At 37.8% G+C, this 19,274-nt stretch overlaps 1 protein-coding gene across 4 annotated transcripts in view; it reads right to left on the reverse strand.

Moving 5' to 3' along the window:
• Positions 1–1,211: 1,211 nt before the first annotated feature.
• PARG (poly(ADP-ribose) glycohydrolase) overlaps positions 1,212–19,274 on the reverse strand; it is a 72,667-nt gene continuing 54,604 nt past the window's right edge. For 3 of the 4 annotated variants that reach the window (XM_082310654.1, XM_082310653.1, XM_082310655.1), the window contains exons 14-18: positions 16,313–16,391; positions 15,385–15,493; positions 10,957–11,062; positions 5,431–5,559; positions 1,213–4,656 (exon numbers count right to left, since the gene is read on the reverse strand). In XM_082310654.1, coding sequence (XP_082166780.1) covers positions 4,487–4,656; positions 5,431–5,559; positions 10,957–11,062; positions 15,385–15,493; positions 16,313–16,391 — 593 coding nt within the window. In that variant the 3' untranslated portion in view covers positions 1,213–4,486. Of the gene's footprint in view, positions 4,657–5,430; positions 5,560–10,956; positions 11,063–15,384; positions 15,494–16,312; positions 16,392–19,274 lie in introns of all 4 variants that reach the window. The other variant, XM_082310652.1, reaches the window with a different exon arrangement.

Here is a 19,274-nt window from a genome sequence, read left to right on the forward strand (position 1 = left end):
GGGGAAGCAGCCTTTGCAATTGTGCTTTATCCTTAAGGAGTTATCTCCACAGGCTCCAGTTGCTTTTAAGGATTAATAAAGCGTGTTCCTGAGGGTGTTTGCTGATTACACTTAAATCAGTGACAGCTTGGCACAGGAGGGAGCGGCAGCTGCTTCCCCACTGCAGCAGCAGTGTGGGAGCACCTTCTCCTGCTTCCCCATCACCTGGGATTTACAAGGTTCAACAAGAAGGGCATCAACCCTTCCCCACCCAGTCATCACACTACCAGAAGTCCGTCATCTCCAGATTATCCAACACTCAGTCAAACACCTCCTCGAGAGAATTGTATCATTTTTTTCCATTTACATGAGAAGAATTAAATCCAAAACCAGGCATGACAAACCATGCTTGAGGATGAACTGCGAGCTCGCCTGCAGCAGCCAGGGCACCCCTGCTCGGCCACCACCCAGCTGCTCATTCCTGCTCCTGCGGGCACGCCTGCTGGTCCACCTCTTCGTTACATTGCTGCTGTACTACAGCCTAAATCCTTTAGTATGAACACCGCAAACTTTAATAAGCTCAGCTACATCTAAAACCTTAGGAACAATCATAAATTATATTCTATCCTTATTTTCTGTCATGCTAAAAACAAAAATTAGTTCCTTACTGGCTTAAACCAAGATTTTTTGAAAAAAAATTCTAAATCTTTTCATTTAGGAGGATGTCAGTCCCACTTTTACAGACCATGGAAACATTTATGCAACATGTTCATTATTTACATCTTTTTAGGGTTTTATTTGCTTATATTTAGTTATATTTCCTTCATGAAGTTCAAAGAACAACCAAACACTTACTTGCTTACCAAAAGCAAACTGGGAATTAGCATGGAAATGTCTGCATATGGCCATACGCACGTATGGAGTCCCACACTCATGCTAACACCCTTCCAGTTTACAGTAGTTACCTCCTTTTTACATCGCTACGCAAATGGGAACCACCACTACAATATTGTACAGTAAGAATAAACTACTTAGCTATATTTTCTGTGCCAAAATACTTGAATTATTAAATTTACTGCTAGAACTATCTGTACTATTGCGCCATGTACATTCAAATGGGCTGGAATTTCTCTGTCCTGGGAAGCATATTACAAGACAAAGCACACAATATTGCTTCAGTCAGAATTTTTTAATCGTATTCCTACAAAATCATGTAAACATTAGCATACAGATCTGGAAAAATCAATATAACGGTGCATAAACTTGAAGTTTAGAAGAATGTCAGGAACACTTCAACAGTTTATAAATTAATATATACAGTAATGGGTACTCATCATTAGATAAGAACACCTCAAAACTGAGGAATTTAGGTGCAAGAGCTGTAAAACAACAGAAGTGCTCCGACACCAAACTTGACTATGAGGCAACATTGCAATCTAGATGACTGCCTGTTGTTGTTTCATATTAACCATTCAATTTAGCTGCTAAAAAGTATAAAACAAAAGTTTTGGTAGGAAGTTTATTTTTATTTGAAATCATATAGCAAACATCCTTAAAGTAATAAAAAACCCAAAAACCGGAATACTCCATAAATAGGTTTCTAGAAGAGAGAAACTGACGCTTACTAGGCTGCACAAAGAGATCGTCGGCGTCTCCATTCCACGCTACTTCAAACAGAGCACCAAAAGGCATCTCTAGCTAAGGAAACCGTTTCAGGTAGTTTATAAATGGAGAGTGGCGGGTGGAGGGAAAAAGAAAGAAAGATGCAGAGCACGTACTGGGCTGATGCAAAATTCCTGCTTCCACATGCAGCATTCTGGGCAGTTTAGCTCTTTATTGAATTAGAAAGTCATGGGAATGTAAACACCATTGTTAATTTGTTAACTCTGGGCTATTTTGCTTAAAAAAACCCCAAAACAACCAAGAAAAATATAATCTTCAGCCTGTCTGCGATCAAAATCATATTCAAAGTATTCTTACAACATTGCCCTTTACAAGATCAGGGACACACAGCAGAATGCAGGATACATCACACTCCTTCAGATGACACATGCAACAGAAAATGAGTTAGTATTTTCCTTTTCTCCTGTCCATACAACCATATTTCATAAGGGGAAAAAATGTATGGTAAACATATCCTCAAGACTGATCTCAAATAAAAGGCATTCTTCCCCATATTAGAAAATTCTCAGATATCAGTGAAAATACAGACTGCATAAAATGACTGGGATTGTTCTGGAAACACTTGACCCTGCAAAAACTCTCTTAACTGGATACCCTATATGATCTTCAGAGAATCTTTCCAAAGTTGAATATATTTTTCTGTTTCTAGAGTTGAACTGGAATTTTATGCCATCTGATTTTGGTACATTTTTCATACCTGACAAATCGCTTCCCCTCACAATGAAAATTAATATTACACTAATAAAGATGTATTTATTTACAACAAAGAGGAGGTCATATCTCGCCACCTAAAGCTTTTTGCTATATTTTCTTCCAGTTGTTCAGGGGCAAATTCTGTTCACCTGTTCAATAGGAAATCCTGAGTAGTAAGGTGAAAGTTTGGCAGATAGCACCAATTTTCCATCACTTGTCTTAATTAACAGGGTACATTTATCATTGGCAATGCATCTAGAAGCACTAGCGTAGTTAAACCTAAATACCCAAATAAGAGCTTACTATAAAACACTGTTACTCCTATTGCCAGGATGCGAGCCAACGCTGAAACACCAGGAGCAGGAGAAAAGATTGCCGCTAACTCTGAGGACACAAGCTGCAAACACAGAAAAAGGCCTGAAATTCTAGCCCAAATCTTCTCCTCATAATGGATGGGGGTGGAAAAAACCACAGCTGGTGGGAAGAAAAGGAAGAAACCCTTACACTGCTGTGTCTGTCACTTTCCAAGCTGCCCACTTAGCATTAATGCAAAGGTGCAGCACTCTGAAGGTGTTTATAAATGACCCAAACTCCTTGCTATTGCTTCCACCAGAGCAGCTCGAGCAGCGAGTGCTTTATTGTAAGCCAGACTGCCAACAGCTTCCAGCATTTAATTCCCACGTTGTGTTTCAGGCTTGGAGAGGTTTTATCTGACATTAGCCAAAAGGATTTGTTGGTACTAGAGCCTTAGCTCCCTACATTTCCTGCTGCGGTTTTTACTTGTATTGCTGAACTGGCAATAACAACCACGACAGACCTGAAAAATCTAACACATAGGAGGCTAAACTAAGCAATTTGGGCTTAAACTTAAACTGGGTTTAAACTACTAATGGACAAACGTTTCATTGGATTGGCCCTGTACATAGATCCGGAAAAGTTTTATCACAGATGCATCTGCAGTTTTGTGTAAACTATTAATGTGCTACAGCAACACTAATTTGGTATTCACAGAGATAGTAACAGCACAGTTTTTACACATCTTTTGCCCTCTCTTCATTGTTATCGGTCCCATGCCTAGAAAGACACAGGCGCAAACTCCTAACAAGACCTCATGTTCTTATCTGTAGCCTGCAGACTTTCCTCCCACTGATAACATAAGCGATTTCCATTTCCTCACTCACGTTATCCCATGGGGATCTTATACTCACATATGCGCACACTGCGATAACGGAGAAGTGATATGACAATATAAACACAGCTAGCAGACCTTAATTCAAATGATATCACCAACAACAGTGAACCTTGAGAAACTTCAAATATGCTAACATGTCTACGACCTTGTTCAATGTTGTAACAGATAGCACCAACAAAGCGGTATTGAGTTTCATGTGAAAACGTTTCCCTTTGCTTCTAACTTTGGTCATGCTTTTCATTTTCCCGCTCTCCCATACTTCATTTTTTCTCTACTTCTTCATGCTAACTTTTATGTCTGATTCGATACAGACAATGCAGTTGTGAAATGCATCATAGCTCCTCCAGAATCTTTCAATTTTTAACCATTTATTAAAAAAATAGATTAAACCCAGGACATTTTAAGTTAAATGAATGAAAAAGTTGATAAGAACAACGAAGGTACCGTGGCAGTCTTAAGGACGTAATCAAATTATGACAATTTTCAGTAAGAACGATCATTACAACGGTTCTCTCTAAAATCATCCCAGGAGTTACATGCCTGCCTGTACTCCAGCACTAAGCTTACATGAGAAATCTAGATAACATCTCTGAAAAATAAAGGCAAAAGAGTACAGAGAAATCTTCTGAAGTCTTTCAGCAATCTCTTGACTGAAATACAAGTGTGTACCAAAATATCCAGCTTAACAAGGTATAATGCAAACCAGATTTACCAAAGAAATCTTTTCCATACACACATGAAGAAGGTTTTCATGTACAAAACCATCAAACAAAAAAATCTTGTCTCTCAAAGGTGTTTTTTTTTTTGTTTGGGTGTTATACATAACTACCAATGCAGTCAATATATACTAAGTTAAGCCAATTCATACATTATACCCAGCAATTCACACAATATACCAGTGGGGGGAGATGAACAATATTCTGGTCAAATACATTTATTTTAATCCTCAAAGCACAACCCTTTTTCTTCATCATCATCATCATCAGTAGAATCTGCATAGGACTCAACGGTGTTGTATATGAAAGAGTACAGCTTGACATCTGGTCCTGAAGTAGAACAGCTTCTGCATTCTTCATTGTAATATCTCAGTAACAGCCTATAAATGTCCCCTTAAAAATAAAAAGAAATAATTAAAAACCATGTAAGATCATGCCATATGAAGAATGCATGATTGCAAATGAAGACTAGAAATGCACACACTCTGAGACAGTGGCTAGGAACATCTCTTTAAATGAGCAGTGAAAGAGGAGGTAGACAACTGTACAAGGGGAACGTGACTGCTTCCAAGTTTGTTCAGAACATACGGTGAGCTCCCTCAACTTTCTGCTGAGCTTTCTGCACAAGCCGTCCGAACGTTAGGCTCGCATACGCATTACTTACAAACGTATTGCCAATTACCTAGCTTTATGCTTCTGTCCCAGAAATTAAAGACATGTAACAATTACAGTGGGGCAACGGATACACTGCGTTTCTTGTATTGCTACTGGATAACTCATCAGATCGCATCTTGCCAGAACAAGACAGAACCACTGTAAGACAAATCTATATCAAGAATGCGTAAGCAGATTTTACCTTTTTAAAGCATTTTGAGTTATATTAAAAACTTTTGCAAACCTTCTGTCTACCACATGTATCTGTATTTTCCAAATTCTGGAGCATAACTCTCAAGTGAATTAGAAAAGGATTCTAGAAGTCTTTAACAGATTAACATTGCACAGTTGACCCTGAATCAGAAGAGTTCCCCACTCTGGAAACAGGTACAAATAAACCGAGACCCATTTGCTTGTGTTCAGGACTTGATGACAATAATTCTTATTGGACAATTTCCACGTACAGAGACGATTAAGTCTCTTTGCTGCATGAAAAGATTTCTTTATGCTCACCAACAGTTTGGCCCTTCTCACAGAGAAAAGTGTGCATGCTGTAAATATCCCGCATCAGCTCCATATCTCCAAAGGTAAAATAAACAACATCACGTCCAGCCTCAGCAGCTGCCAATATCTGTATTAAGGCTGAAACAACAAAGAAGATTGCACACATGAATACAGGATAAAACAATTTGCTGAAGGGAAAAACACAGCCTAAGTTTACAGCAATTAATCATACCACCCATCTCCAGGTGAACACTGCAAAGCAATTTCAAAAATGGCTAGATAAGTATTACTTCCACTTTTAAAACAAAGTAAAGAATACTGGGCACTGCAGCTCGGAGCGTTGAAGTGTTCTGCTGGAGTCACCAGTGACAACCACCCTTACTTTCCAGATGAACAATGTGCTTAAAAATCAAAGGGGTTTTTGTGGTCCGTGTCCACCCCCAAGCAGCACGCAGCCATTAAATTATCCAATAAACGTGCGCGACAGAGCGCCATCTGACATCCTGGTTCAACCTGCGTGCATCAAGTCACAAATAGCGGAGTAAAAAGCATCCATTAGCGCATCACAATTTCCATTCTCTGTCACCCTTCAGAAGGAATAGAGCCAACCCTCTCACTAAATAAGCTACACAAAGCAGGAGCTGACCCAACTTTTGGCTCCCGAGAGGAGATGTATGGTTCTGCAGCCTCTTACTGCACAATCTGAGGTGTCCATCTTGCCTGTAATAGAAGTATGCAGCATGGAATATGACCTATAAAAAGTGAGTGGTGATGCCAGGAATGCAATTCAGGTTATTTAACTTCCAGCTTTATGTCAAACTCGCTGGACCAAGCTGCATCCCAAGTTCTGTCAATGGCTAACATTACAAAATAGACAGACTTTGTTTTCCTATATGGAGAAGAAAGAAGAATGCTTCCTATCTTGGAAACAGATTTTTTGAAGATTCATCTTGAGAAATCATCTGGGGTATTGATCACTGGTCCAGCTGAGCCAAGCTAATGACCCACTGCAATTGGAGAAAGTGGCTCTGGTCCAGCTGTCCAGCTACCTTTTCTCCCTTCTTGCCCACCTCCTGACTTTCCTGCAGCTCTCAGGTGCTCATCAGACATCTCTCTGAGCCAATTCCATTCACCAACCTGGCAGAAAAGTTACATGACAAAAGAATAAAAGCTAATTGTGTTCTGCTAGATCAGCAGTTGAATTGGCTGAGTGAAGGGTCTGCTAAGAGCCAGAGCTGATGCAAGGGAGGGCACCAGAACATATGGCCAAGAACAGGGAAGGAGACAAGAAAAACCAGGACGCTTTTAGGTAGCACCAAACTATTACAAGAGCGCCGCTTTTTCATCAACCAGTACTGTGAGGCTGGAGTGTCACAGATGCATGCAATCAATCAAACATTCATTTCAGGTAATGTTACAACAGTCCAAATAATGGAGCCCAGCAACTATTAAATCTGTTGCGGCTTGTCTTATTTCAGAGCCTATGGGTGCAGTTCTGATATTAATTCTTTCCTTTTCGACCCAGTAAGTAGAGTTAATTAAAAAGTGATTAATATTGTCTTTGTAAAGATTAATTTTAAATAAAATAGCATACATAGTGCATTACCACCTGCTAGTGGAAACTAAATACATAGCTGTTCGTAGCTCAGCTCAAGAATCTTTCACATTTTTAAACGGAGACCTAATAAAATACTTCATTCTTTAATCAAAAAAACCTCTTGTAAACCCACAGCTAAAATTATAAATGACATGATTCACATGTGAAATTAATCTCAATCTGGGAATGATATTTTAATTAAACTACTGAACCAGCTGTGGATTTGGTAAAGCTTCAGTAGTTCAGCTTTTAAAGGGTCTAATTAACTAGCTTGCATAGGGGAACAGAACCTAATGAATCTTATTATTCATTCCAAACAACGAATGCAGTTTCACTTTACAGAAGATATTAAAAATATCCTACTGTTTATTTTGAATTGCTACAAATCTTATGAAATGAGGGTCAAAATTTCTGTCAAGAATCATCAATGCCCAGAAGATTGTGAAGCCTGATATACAATACCACGTGAAATTTCCGTGCTACTGATACAGAAAGGAGCATCACAGGAAGAGCAACAGAGCCTGTGGTACAGGGGACTGGAGGGATTTGGGGTCTCTTGCCTCCTGCACCCAGCTGACGTGATCCATTTAACTCTTCTGGACTCACACCTGAAGGACTGCCTGTGCTGACATACCTTCTTCTACCACCCAGCAAGGGTGGTAGAAGCATAATACAAATCCCTCTGGGGACCCAACTATTCCCACAGGCCCTACACGTTCAGTCTCTTTTACCCAGAGGAAAGGATGTTATCACCAGGGACTCCCCTACTGTGGTACCATTGCAGCAGCGTAGCCCAAGTCCAGAGCTCAGCGCGAGGAAAGCGGCACCAGAGACACAGCGGGGGCAAGCAGAGCGGAGCTCCACTACTGCAGGCACAGCAGTGCCACGCAGGGTTAAACACCCAACGCTCCTTGCGTCGTTGCCTATGGTGTCCGTTCAGAACTGCAGTACTATCACGGTAGCACCTCGATATCACACGCATTTACATGAGGCAAGACGCATGCTTTTCTCTCCTTCCACTAATCCTACAAGGGTCTTTTTAAAGCTGATGGCAGTCTTCCTCTTGAACTTTATTTTCTCAGATAAATAAGAACACCAATTCAGCTAGAGAGCACGCTCTCACAATCATTAGAAGTTAAATGTATGTATTTATGAGGTGCCTCACCAGATCATCTCCTTCGCATTTTCAATAAAACAACACTTCTCCAATCTTTAGACAGTTGCACAGAGCCCTTGCAGCTAGTAATTGTTAAATTACCCTCTGGTTTGAAAGGCAAGACAAAAATCTTCCAACTTCTCCCAATTATATAAACATATTTTTTCAGTGTTGAAAGTCTTAAGTTTATACTAAAATTTTGTGGAAATATCCCTAACTTAGCTGGAATCTGTCCTGTTTATGTACCAGGTCTTTAATTTATAAAGCCAGATTATTTTTTTCCTCCCTTAAGAAGACTTTAGTTTTCGCATCATCTGTGACCTTGGGTGAAACCGTGTTTTATACACAATCATGTTCCCTTAATTCATGACTAAAAAAAACCATGATAAAATATATTAATGCATTATGGCGCTTATCCAGTTATATCCAATTACATCAAATGCTTTGGTGATTCTGAAGTGTCTCTTACAGATCCAGATACTACTTCTGAAAGGACAAGGGTTTATATTTAAGAATGTTAAATGGAAAAGCAAGATTTTAAACTACGAAAACTATTTTGTCATTGCAATACACTGTAAAGCCCGTGTAGTCAATAAAAGCTATTTATTTCAGTGGTTCAGGGTTCAGTGAAACAGTGATACTGATCATCTCAGAGTTTTATAAAACATATTCTGAAATGAAGAATTTATGACCCCCTATGAAGTGTAAAAGATTATTCTCCAGTGCAAGAGATTTGCTTATAATGAAGTGAAACCATTGAGAGAATTTGCATTTCAGAATAACCCTATACGGCATTTTAGAACAAAAGGGAGAAAGAGCTTTAGCACTTATGACTGTGCAGGGAGTATCTGTGAACTAGAAAAGGCTTCATTTGGTTATCACACATCAAATACAACTCTATTCTGACAAAAACGCACATGACAAACTACTGTACTCTTCATAGCTCATAGTTTACAAAAAAAAGAATGAAGCCATCTTGTTTCTAGTCAGCATCAGCTCAGACAAAAATGTCACATACTAAAAGACTAACTCCATATCCCATAGCACATTACTGTCATTTAATTCTCTTTATTAAGTATTGATTTTTCAGAGTCAACTAAGAAATTAAGCTGAGTTTACAAAAAGAGTAACTGAAGTGCAAGTTAAACCAATGTCTTTCTTTGTAAGGTCTGCCAAAAGAACAGGCGAAGACTTGAGAGTATACACGTAGATTTAGATGAATTTTTTTGTAACAGCAGCAGTGCTGTAAATTGCTGTTAAGTGTTAATTGTCGCAGACTTTGGAAAAAAATAAGGTTGATCCAAAACAAGAGGAAAAGTTACATAAATGAAAGCTCAAACTAAAATATTAAGTTAAAATGAAACTGAGAGAATGTTCAAGTCTTTACATGCTCTTGTTCTGCCTGGAGTTCATACCCAAGCTATGAAGCACACCTCATGGCTCATTCCTTTGTCTACATCAAAGACTTTTCTTATGGGCTGCCTCACCACATGGACTCGGCTCTGGTGGTCTTTGTCAGTATGTTTCAGTTTTGAGCTCTGGCCAATGGGGAGAGGAATTAAAGCATTGCAGTGAGCAATCCCTATTCTAAAAGTCACACCCAGTGTTGAACAAATAATGGCTTAGATCAGATGAGCCATATTTTTATCAGAAACCCATACATTAAAAGAAATATACATGGGATATTACAGTTCAGATCCAAGAGGAGGCCTTATGCACAAAGCATTTATTAAACCTTCCTAACATAGTCATAATCAAGTATGATCAGATCCTGCAATAAATACCACTTCTGATATTGATGATCTGCACTTGGCAGCCCATTTTATCTAATGGTAATCAAAAAACAACTGTCAGGAAATCAATGAGCATTGAGAAGAAAATAGATGCTCAATGAATAAAACATATTAAGAAAGAAAATTAATGAAGCTGGTAGCCTGATGATTGTTTGTCTCAATGTCACTACCTAAAGCTGTTCAGAAAAGCAAATTTTAAACACTCTTCAAGTGTTTGAAAACAATAAAAATGTAAATTTCTACTTAGAACTATATGAATCAGGATATCAATATAAATGTCAGGATGCGTCAGTTCTTGACTTGATGGGAAAAACTCTTACATGAATGTAGGCATGTGATATCTGCTGCATTATAAATACTCCAATTAAAAATAAAAACACGAGAGAGTGAGTGATATAGCAGGCAAGTCAGGAAAGAAAGAAGCATGTCTGAGTGACTGGAAACCTCTCTGGCATACAGCAATATATTAAGGAGCAAAGCTAAACATTAAGCATTGCCAGCAAGTTTATGAAACCTTGCAAATTACCAGGTATTTTAAACAGCTTTGCAGAGATACAAATTTTAGGCATAATCTGAAAAGACTGCTCCAGAAAGGTCAACTGATTTACACGATTGAGAACTGCAGTGAACATGTTCTTTTGTGAACTAATATTGCATGTCTGTGCTTTTGAAGGTTTCAGTGCTACAAGTCCTTGTAAATCCAGCATTCCACCATCACATACTTACCTCAAACTTTAAACAGAAAATAGCATATAAAAGCAGCATGCATTTTTGTTGTTTAAGGACACATTACTCATGGCCTAAAGATCAAAGCTAATGAACCAGTTCTATGGACAGTTTAACTATTATTCTGATTCTTGGCTAAAATGTATTAATTCAAACAAAACCAAAAAATGTACTTGAACAAAAAAAAAAAAAAAAAATAAGGCCAAGAATCAAAATCTAAGTTATTTGTTTCATTTGGACATTAATGAATTGCTACAATTTACCTTTTAATCGGGAGTCCCCTCCAAAGGCACCACATCCCCAGTTTCCTGTGGCTATGGCAGAGAGATGTTGAGGTGGAACGTTGGGTCGAGAGAAGCCACAGTAGGCCTGCAGGCAGACAAGAGTCAGAAGATGAAGTTGACAGGCAATCTAATGACATATTTTCAAACAATAAGATGATAACAATAATCAGTATTGTCTTCTAGCAATACCAGATTCAAACTACTTCAATGCACCATTAGTTTTCCTTTAAATTTAAGATCAATCACTAAAGAATTTAAGGTAAGAAGAATTTTGCCTTATTTGGATCCAAGTTAAAAATTAAGTACAGGTGCTGACTCCTAGGGATTTCATCACAGCTGTAGGAAACTTTTCAGGATAGCCAGAGCTGAGAATAATAGTAGATTGTACCATGTTTGTTGCTTTTCAGCCCATTTAGCATACATGACAGCTGACCTGCTGTGTCCAGTATTACTGAAATTCCTCAAAACTGAAAATAAAATACAAAATGGCATCTTAGAATACAGGTCTAATGCAATAAATGAGCATAGGAGGAAAAAGTGTGATATTCACTAAGAAATCTTGAGCAGGTGCTTCCATGTATAGAAAAAAGTATAAATCTCTTTGGGAAGTTTTTCAACAGTACAAAAGCTTATTGAATTGCTACAATTGTCTGGGACAGACTGAAGTACCCACGGTTTCACTCCAATCTGACCTAAGCTGCAAATTCAGACTTCTGTTAGTTATAATTTAGCAGGGTACCATGATACAGAGTTTGCATAAGGAGCACTTACGCATCATCAGGTGCGTGCAGCTTCTTGAGCTCTCTCAAGTCAGAGCTATTAGCGTGTTTAATGTCCAAAGCACATTTGTACGAAACTAGTGGGCCAAGCAAGGTAGTACTCTGGTTGCATGGACAATAATTCTTCAAATTCCACCCTCCCAGTGAGGGAAATGGATTGGTGTTGCAACAGCATGCCATTTTCTTTTCAGCTTTTATTTAACGGGCATGTATTTCTCAACTTGCCAGGACATGGAGAACAAAAACTGCCTCATCAGACACAATTAGAAAGTCAGCAAATACATGGAAGGTCTTCAGCAGCCATGAAAAGAAATATCTAAGTAAGTGCCTCCCTATGATTTTTCATAGCAAATAAAGGATAAAGATAAAACTAATCACTTTTTAAAAAAAGAGACAACACACCAATATTTTAAATAGGTTTCACCTAGGAATACAGGAACACGAAAGCTTTCCATGCAGTTTTAAAGCAGTTGCTTCCATATGGGAAGAAGAGCTGTTCCTTTTTAACTACATAAACGAAGCTGTTTTTAAATTGTACACAACTTCGAATATATGGTATCTCATATATCATTTAGAAGTTGTGTGATGTTTATAATTGGTTTGTTTTCATATAAAACAGTTATTATAGTTCTCAATTTTCACGTTTGAAACATAACTGTTCTGCATACCATAATTCTGAGGGAAGCATTTCTTGCCAAAGATGAAGCTGTAGCTTTTTGTAATCAGTGACTATCAAAATAGGCCTAATGACATTTATGAGTGGGATTGCAAGCCCAATTAGAAGTCAGTTGTTCCTTAGGATTTGCAAAGTGGAACTTGCAACTGGAAAAATTATTGCTAGTGAGAGTCTTTATTAGGCAATAATCTCAAGGGGCTAGCTAAGATGAAAAAGTGACATCTCTTACACATATATCTGCAAATCTTAATACTGAAATCAGATCAGATGATTTTTTTTTTTCTTATTCTGAACAGCTGTCTTTAGACAATATTAATCTTGTTTTCTGAGTATAGGTTAAACCAGAAACAAGGGCCAGCCTCAGACTGCTACCTTTTGAGAAAACTAACCAAGAGTGAACATCTGGTTCTTCAAGACAAATGGATCTTATAAAGGAGAAATCATATAGGCTTATAAGGAAATACAAGTTGTAAGAAGAATCACTTTAAGTTGTGTCAATCATTTCCTAATGTCTAAGAAAATAACAGACAAACAAAAGAACCTCTGGAAACAAATGGATGCTGAGCTGTGTCTACTAATACATAATACACTTGTATTTCAAAGCCTGTGAGCATATACTGTGCTTACTGAGTCCTGATTTATTAAATCATAATAGAAATGGAGTTGCAGCTTATTCCATCAACTTGTTTTCACCCATAGAAAAATCACAAGGTTATTGTTAATTTTAAATCAAACTGAAAAAAAACACCACAGTACATTCAAAAATATTTGATTTGTTAAAATATTATAGAACCTCCAATAAACTTAATGAAATTTTTACTGTAGTAAACAGAGAATTAACTCAGGCTTAAAATTTTCTTTAAATACCAGTCAGTCCTCAAACAACATCAGCCAAACAGACACACTGTATAAAAGTTGCATGGATCTACCATAATTTATTTTAAAAATCCAAATGCAATCAATAATATTGAAAATTGTAGGCAGATCATAAATTCACTAGAGTAGGTAATTTGAATTTTGTATTAAGATATCACTGAAGTTTACAAAATTTAATTTACTGTCTTTTTCAGGGCTAATTTCATTACCAACCATGAAGAAACAAGCTGATGAATGTTACTTTAGTCAAGATGCTAAGGTTTTACAACTAAATTAAATTAGTCCTTCAGCACTGTACATCATTTTTGGGAGAGGGAAAAAAAAAAAAAAAAAAAAAGATTAGCGCTCAGGTATATTTCCTTTCCCTTTCCAGCTGAGAATTAGGAGCACGCTGCCCTATGCTTGAATTTATTTAAAATGCATTCTGTATTATTCTATACCCTCCTACACTACAGAAAGCAGGAGACTTTAACAATGGTAGTATTGTGCCCTTATATTTAACACCCTAGCTAAAGCAGAAGCCCACTGTATCTATAAACATAGAAGCACACTAAGCAGACTTTATCATTAGCATGTTTTGAACCCAAATATAAGCACACTAATATAGTATAACTGTATAAGCATTCTTGGACTCAACTGCCCAGTAAAAATAGCATTGCCATTACTATAACAGGCCACATACCTTTCACTGCCTATGCCTTATCCTAGCCATGCAAGGCCTTCATTCTGGCCCATTAGCCTTTTTATTAACTTATGAGAATTTGATATGTAAACTGGAAATTGATACCAGGCATCTCTTGTTAGGACATAAAATTTATGCATGGGATAACAGCAAAGGCCTTGAAAACATTGGCACAGGTTGAAAGCTAAGGCCTCAGAACTATAAACAGCTCACTGATAGCAATTACTAGTCATTGAAAAAGTACAACTTCAAGAGCGGGGAAAAGACTGCTTTAGCTTCAAGAAAAGAAGCAACAGCAAAGCAAGAAGAAAAACAGACAACGTGAAAATCTCAGCCATGCAACATGATAAAGCACCTGCTGTGGCTTGGGAAAGTAACCGCATGTTCCCAACCATTATGCAGCACATAGTCCAGGGCAGAGACCAAAGGCTGGGAACCATCCAGAAACTCAAGTATTGTATTTAAGGACATGATCCCCAATTAGGAAGGGCAAGGGATAGAAAAAAGATGCCCACTGCAGTTCCAGCTTCCCTTGTCAAAGAGCTCTTCAGCCTGGCAACCCTGATGACCAAGACTATCAAGGACCATAGCCGTTGGCGCTAACTACGCAGTTTTGTATACACACAGCTAACGCAGGGTAAGGTCAAGGACTGACTGCTTTGAATACCTAGTGATAATGATTAATAATGTGCAAGAATTATTAGTAGGAAGTGTGCTGTTTCTGAATATCGGTCTAAAAGTCTTGCTTGGCCTGATTTATCAGTCTTATGAACACCCCCCATCACTGCAAGCTCTAACTGGCACGTATACACACATATTCAGTTGCCACAGCCCTTACAGCTATTGTGCAAATAAAGATAGGAGATTTATGAACAGCTGGACTTGATCTCAAAAAGACATCAATATATGAAAAAATAAACTCTCAGGTAATATGTCAATACTCCAAGAGCAAACAAGAAAGGTGGAAGAACAGCAAGTGACACCGTTTTTATGAACTATCACCATGTTAAAACATGAGGCACCCCCTTCTCCACCTTGACTGGAGGGCTGAGTAGGATTCAGCAGAGACAATCATGGGAAGAGAACTTAAAATCCTAATTTAGAAGCAGGACAGGAAAGAGTTAACAAAATCTATATCCAAATTTCATTTATATCTTTGAAAGTTAAATCAAATACACCTTTGAATAGTATATCAAAGGATAAGAGTCATTCTATTTGACAAGCTTCTGCTTTAACATTGGACACCAAAACCCTGGAAAGTACACTTTTTATAAGAGACACAACTAAGCACAAACTTACTTAGCTGAAGATAATAATACAAAAATATTTGAAAAGGTACTATAAACATTAATGAAACAGCCTTAGACTGCAGGCCGTTGTAAGAGGTTACTGGCCTTGTTGAGCTCTCTTCTAATTTTCTCCGGACCAAACTGATCAAGGAAACGTCTGAAGTGAAATGCATCTATAGCAACAATTTCAGTGTAGCGTCGCTGCCATTCATCCCTAAAATTGGAGGGAGGAGAAAAGTAGATGACATTAGTTGTTTAATATTGGCCATATAATTATATCCAAAATGAGCAATTCCCTGCAGAGGTACTCTGTTAGAAGAAGCAAGAAATGTGAGCTCATAACAGGCAACGGAGAAGTTTTTTTTTTCCTTTGTGGGTCAGAAATGAAAGCAGCATCAGAAATCAGACAGGTCTTCCTATAAATTTAGAAATACTCTGGCTAGACTTTGGGCATAAACGTGAAACAAATCTAATTACACAGCACTATTTATTAAGTACGTAAGAACACCGCAAGGTCAAAGAAAAGCACTTCAGCGCTCTGTCTTCCTCCAACATTTCAATGAGAGTACATTGTGTATGTTTCTATACCAAATGAATAATTTCATGCATACACTATGATAACATTGTTGGAGAAATAAATTCAAGAGCTCAGAGCTTTCTACTCAGGTTCATGGTATTAAATCGTATTTTGCCACATGTCAGCTGCACTGTGGCACCTGAGGTATCATTGTCAAACTTCTTGTGACATTACAATCCACAGTTCAGTCAGCTTAACAAGAAATTGGATTAAATACATATAACTGTAAAAGAAGTTGGTTTAAGAACTGACATATTGGCAGGTACCATTTATTAGTATTAATATCTCATTATTAATATGAGATAACTTTCTTAGCTTGTTGGCTCTACTGAAGAGAGCAGGATAACAGTCAAATTCTCTATTAAGGCAAATGCTAGGCAATACTTAAAGCACCAAGTTTGCAAACTTATAGCATTCGTTTATTCTTTCACTTGAAATATTTATGTGGAACTTTACCTCGGGGTCTTATCTTCATGGCTTCTTGCCCACCGGTAAGTTTCTGCATAGCCTGTATACTCACTGTACTGCTCAGTACCTGAAACAAATGATGTTCTGTATTACATACAAAATATATACATATTTTTTCACTTGGAAAATCTTTCATAGGAATCACTGCTTCTCCAAATGAACATGCAGCTCTCAGAAGCAATGGAAAATAGAGATTCATATCTGCACCAAGAATACAAGATCTTCTGGTAACCAGTAGAAGCTTCTTTTCGCATTTGTTCAGCAAGATTCCTGCACTATGGTTCCTGACATGAATTCTCAGCAATTAATGGCATTGAATGGACTGAAAGGCCGCTGCTCTCGGCTGCGGCGGTCAGTACCAAGAAGCTACTTCTGTAAAAGCTCGAGGACCCACAAAACCATGGTCTGGAACATACTTGACTGCTCTGTGAAAAAGTCCAGCAGGGTATCTTGGCAAGCATCAAGGGCTGTAAGAAAGTAGCTCATTAAGACCTCCAGCAATTTTAGCTATCATGCTCTACTGTGCCAACTCCTTTTCAAAGGTTTATCCCAAGACCAAGAAGGAGAGCATTTTAACTGAGAGTAAGGATCAGAGCCTTTCTAAAAGGCTGCTTTTCACCTCATTCTACTGAACTTCAGGACCTCGCTTTGAAACCTGGGGATGCACAAATGTTTCAAAGAAATACTCCTAAAGTAATGCCACAGCAAAATCACAACTTTTCCCCGTTTTGAGCTCGCAAGAGCTGAATTTCAAAAGTAGGTGATAGAACAGAATACCTTGTTTGGAAAATTTCAGCTCATACAGGTACTGTTTGGCACAAGTTATAAACAATACGAGTAAGAAGAGAAGTGTTAAGCAACCCCCTAATTACAAACAGTGACAGCAGCTACGCCTATAAATATAACGGAAAAATAGGTTTTAGAAAGACCTAAGCTGATAGCACAAACCATCTGATTACTAAGACAAGAGTAATGCCTAACTGTTGCACAGATCAGTGATACTCTGAGAATACAAATGTTTAAATTTAATGTCAAAGTTTTTCAATCTCTAAATAAAAAACTAAAAAAGTTGCAACAATCAGAAACATAAAACTATATACTTTTAACCTCATCTGACAAGGGAATTTGAATGCTTGCTTTCAGCAGTCTTAAGCATATGAAACATAAGCTGTTAAAAACTGTTTAAAATTATGCATATACTTCAAGATGTTTTCCCCATTTACCCAATTTTATTTTACCTGAAAAGACTTAACAGCACTTCTTTAAGTCATCTGCCCTATTATCCACTCATTATTTATTTAGCTTTGTCTAGATGATTAACCATACTGAGGGCACACAAATTCCACTCAAGGCTATTCAGAAAAGTTGCTATGGAAAATGAGCAGGACGGTAAAAGATTCCTCACCAAGAACTCACTCACTGTTACAAAATCAAACTCCTCAAAATTGTGATGGCAGAATATGCCTATATATTCACACACATTCATGCCCTCATACAAAGGACAACTGTAAGCAGATTAAGTACTCAGAAGTCAGCCTTCTAATCGAATTGTAGGCTATCAACCTTCAGTAAGACTTTTCTTGATGTAGGTAAAATTCAGATTTACTGATAGGCTTGGAAAAACTGTCTGAGCAAGTAGTAAGAAAAGACAGACAAGGGAATTACGTGACTTTTCTGACAGCTCTCTTGAGGGGACAACATAGCAAAACTTCCGACTTTGAAAAGGAAGCATTTCCTTTGGTGTCTAGCATGTGGAAAGAAAAGACTAGGTTATCAAGATATTGTAACAGGACAGATTAAATGACAGTCAGAGTATTAAGCTGACTTTTTCAAGGTTCATTGTTTTCATTAATTTTTATGGAAGTGCAGTGTCTGATGATGAAAGCACCAGGAAACAAACAAACAAGCAAACACATATATTAAAAAAAAAAAAAAAATTCAATAACAGAAACTCAAAGAAATCACATGAACTCTAAACTCATGTCCCAGAAACCCAAAGTTAATGAAAATCAATGGGTTTTCATAAGTGAAGGTCTGGAAATTTGTCACACAAAAACGGTTATTCAACTGGCAGCACTTTTGCCTGTGAACTACTGGGATACAAACTGCTGTTGCTGGGAGAACAGAAGCAGCACAGGATAAATTCGATATGCTAATGTTTCTGGTGAATCTTTTTTCTTCCCATAAAAAAAATAAAGGGGTAAAAAAAAGCCAAGCCACAAATACAGCATAATAGCACAGTTCCATCAGAACTTTAAAAACAAGCTACAAAACAAACTAAAAAGGCCTGCCTAAAGTCAAAAGAAAGTATAAACAAGTATTATTCAAAAACACATTCTTTGTGAAACTTGTAAGTTACCGCATCAGACAAACAGTGAAATTGCCAAGTGTTAGTGCTTATGGGACCTCATCCATCTAGAAAGAGTTCCGATTATTACTAAAAATAAATATACCTTTCTCAGACTCCATAGTCTAGCTTCATTTGCATATGATCTGTATGGCATTATAAAGTTCCCAGGGATTGGGAAAAAAAACTACCGTACTGTCCCTCTATTTCTTATGAGCTAGAAATTATACCTCTGAAGAGGCAGTACCACTAGCACTGAATAAAAAGGAGTACATGTGAAAAGCGCAAGGGTATAGTTTTGTGATCACCAATATAAATGCACGTTTACTGCCAAAAGTGAGGGGAAGATCCTTCTCTCCCTTTCTATCAGTTTTTCTGATCCTTATCGTGTGCCACCATTAGTCTTCTGGCTCTCCAGACAGAGGCACAATCAGCCTGCTAAATCCAGCTGAAAAACAATTTTTCCCCTCTGAGTAAATTTTCAGCTGAACCAATTATCTGATCTCATTTACTGCACGGGTAATATGCTTAGAAGTCTCTGAAAAACGCATTGCTAAGATGCAGTCAGGACCGGCCGTTGTTCAATCTGTAGATTTAAAGCAA

This window comes from Platalea leucorodia (genome assembly GCF_965183815.1).
Source record: "Platalea leucorodia genome assembly, chromosome: 4".
Lineage (NCBI taxonomy): Eukaryota > Metazoa > Chordata > Aves > Pelecaniformes > Threskiornithidae > Platalea > Platalea leucorodia.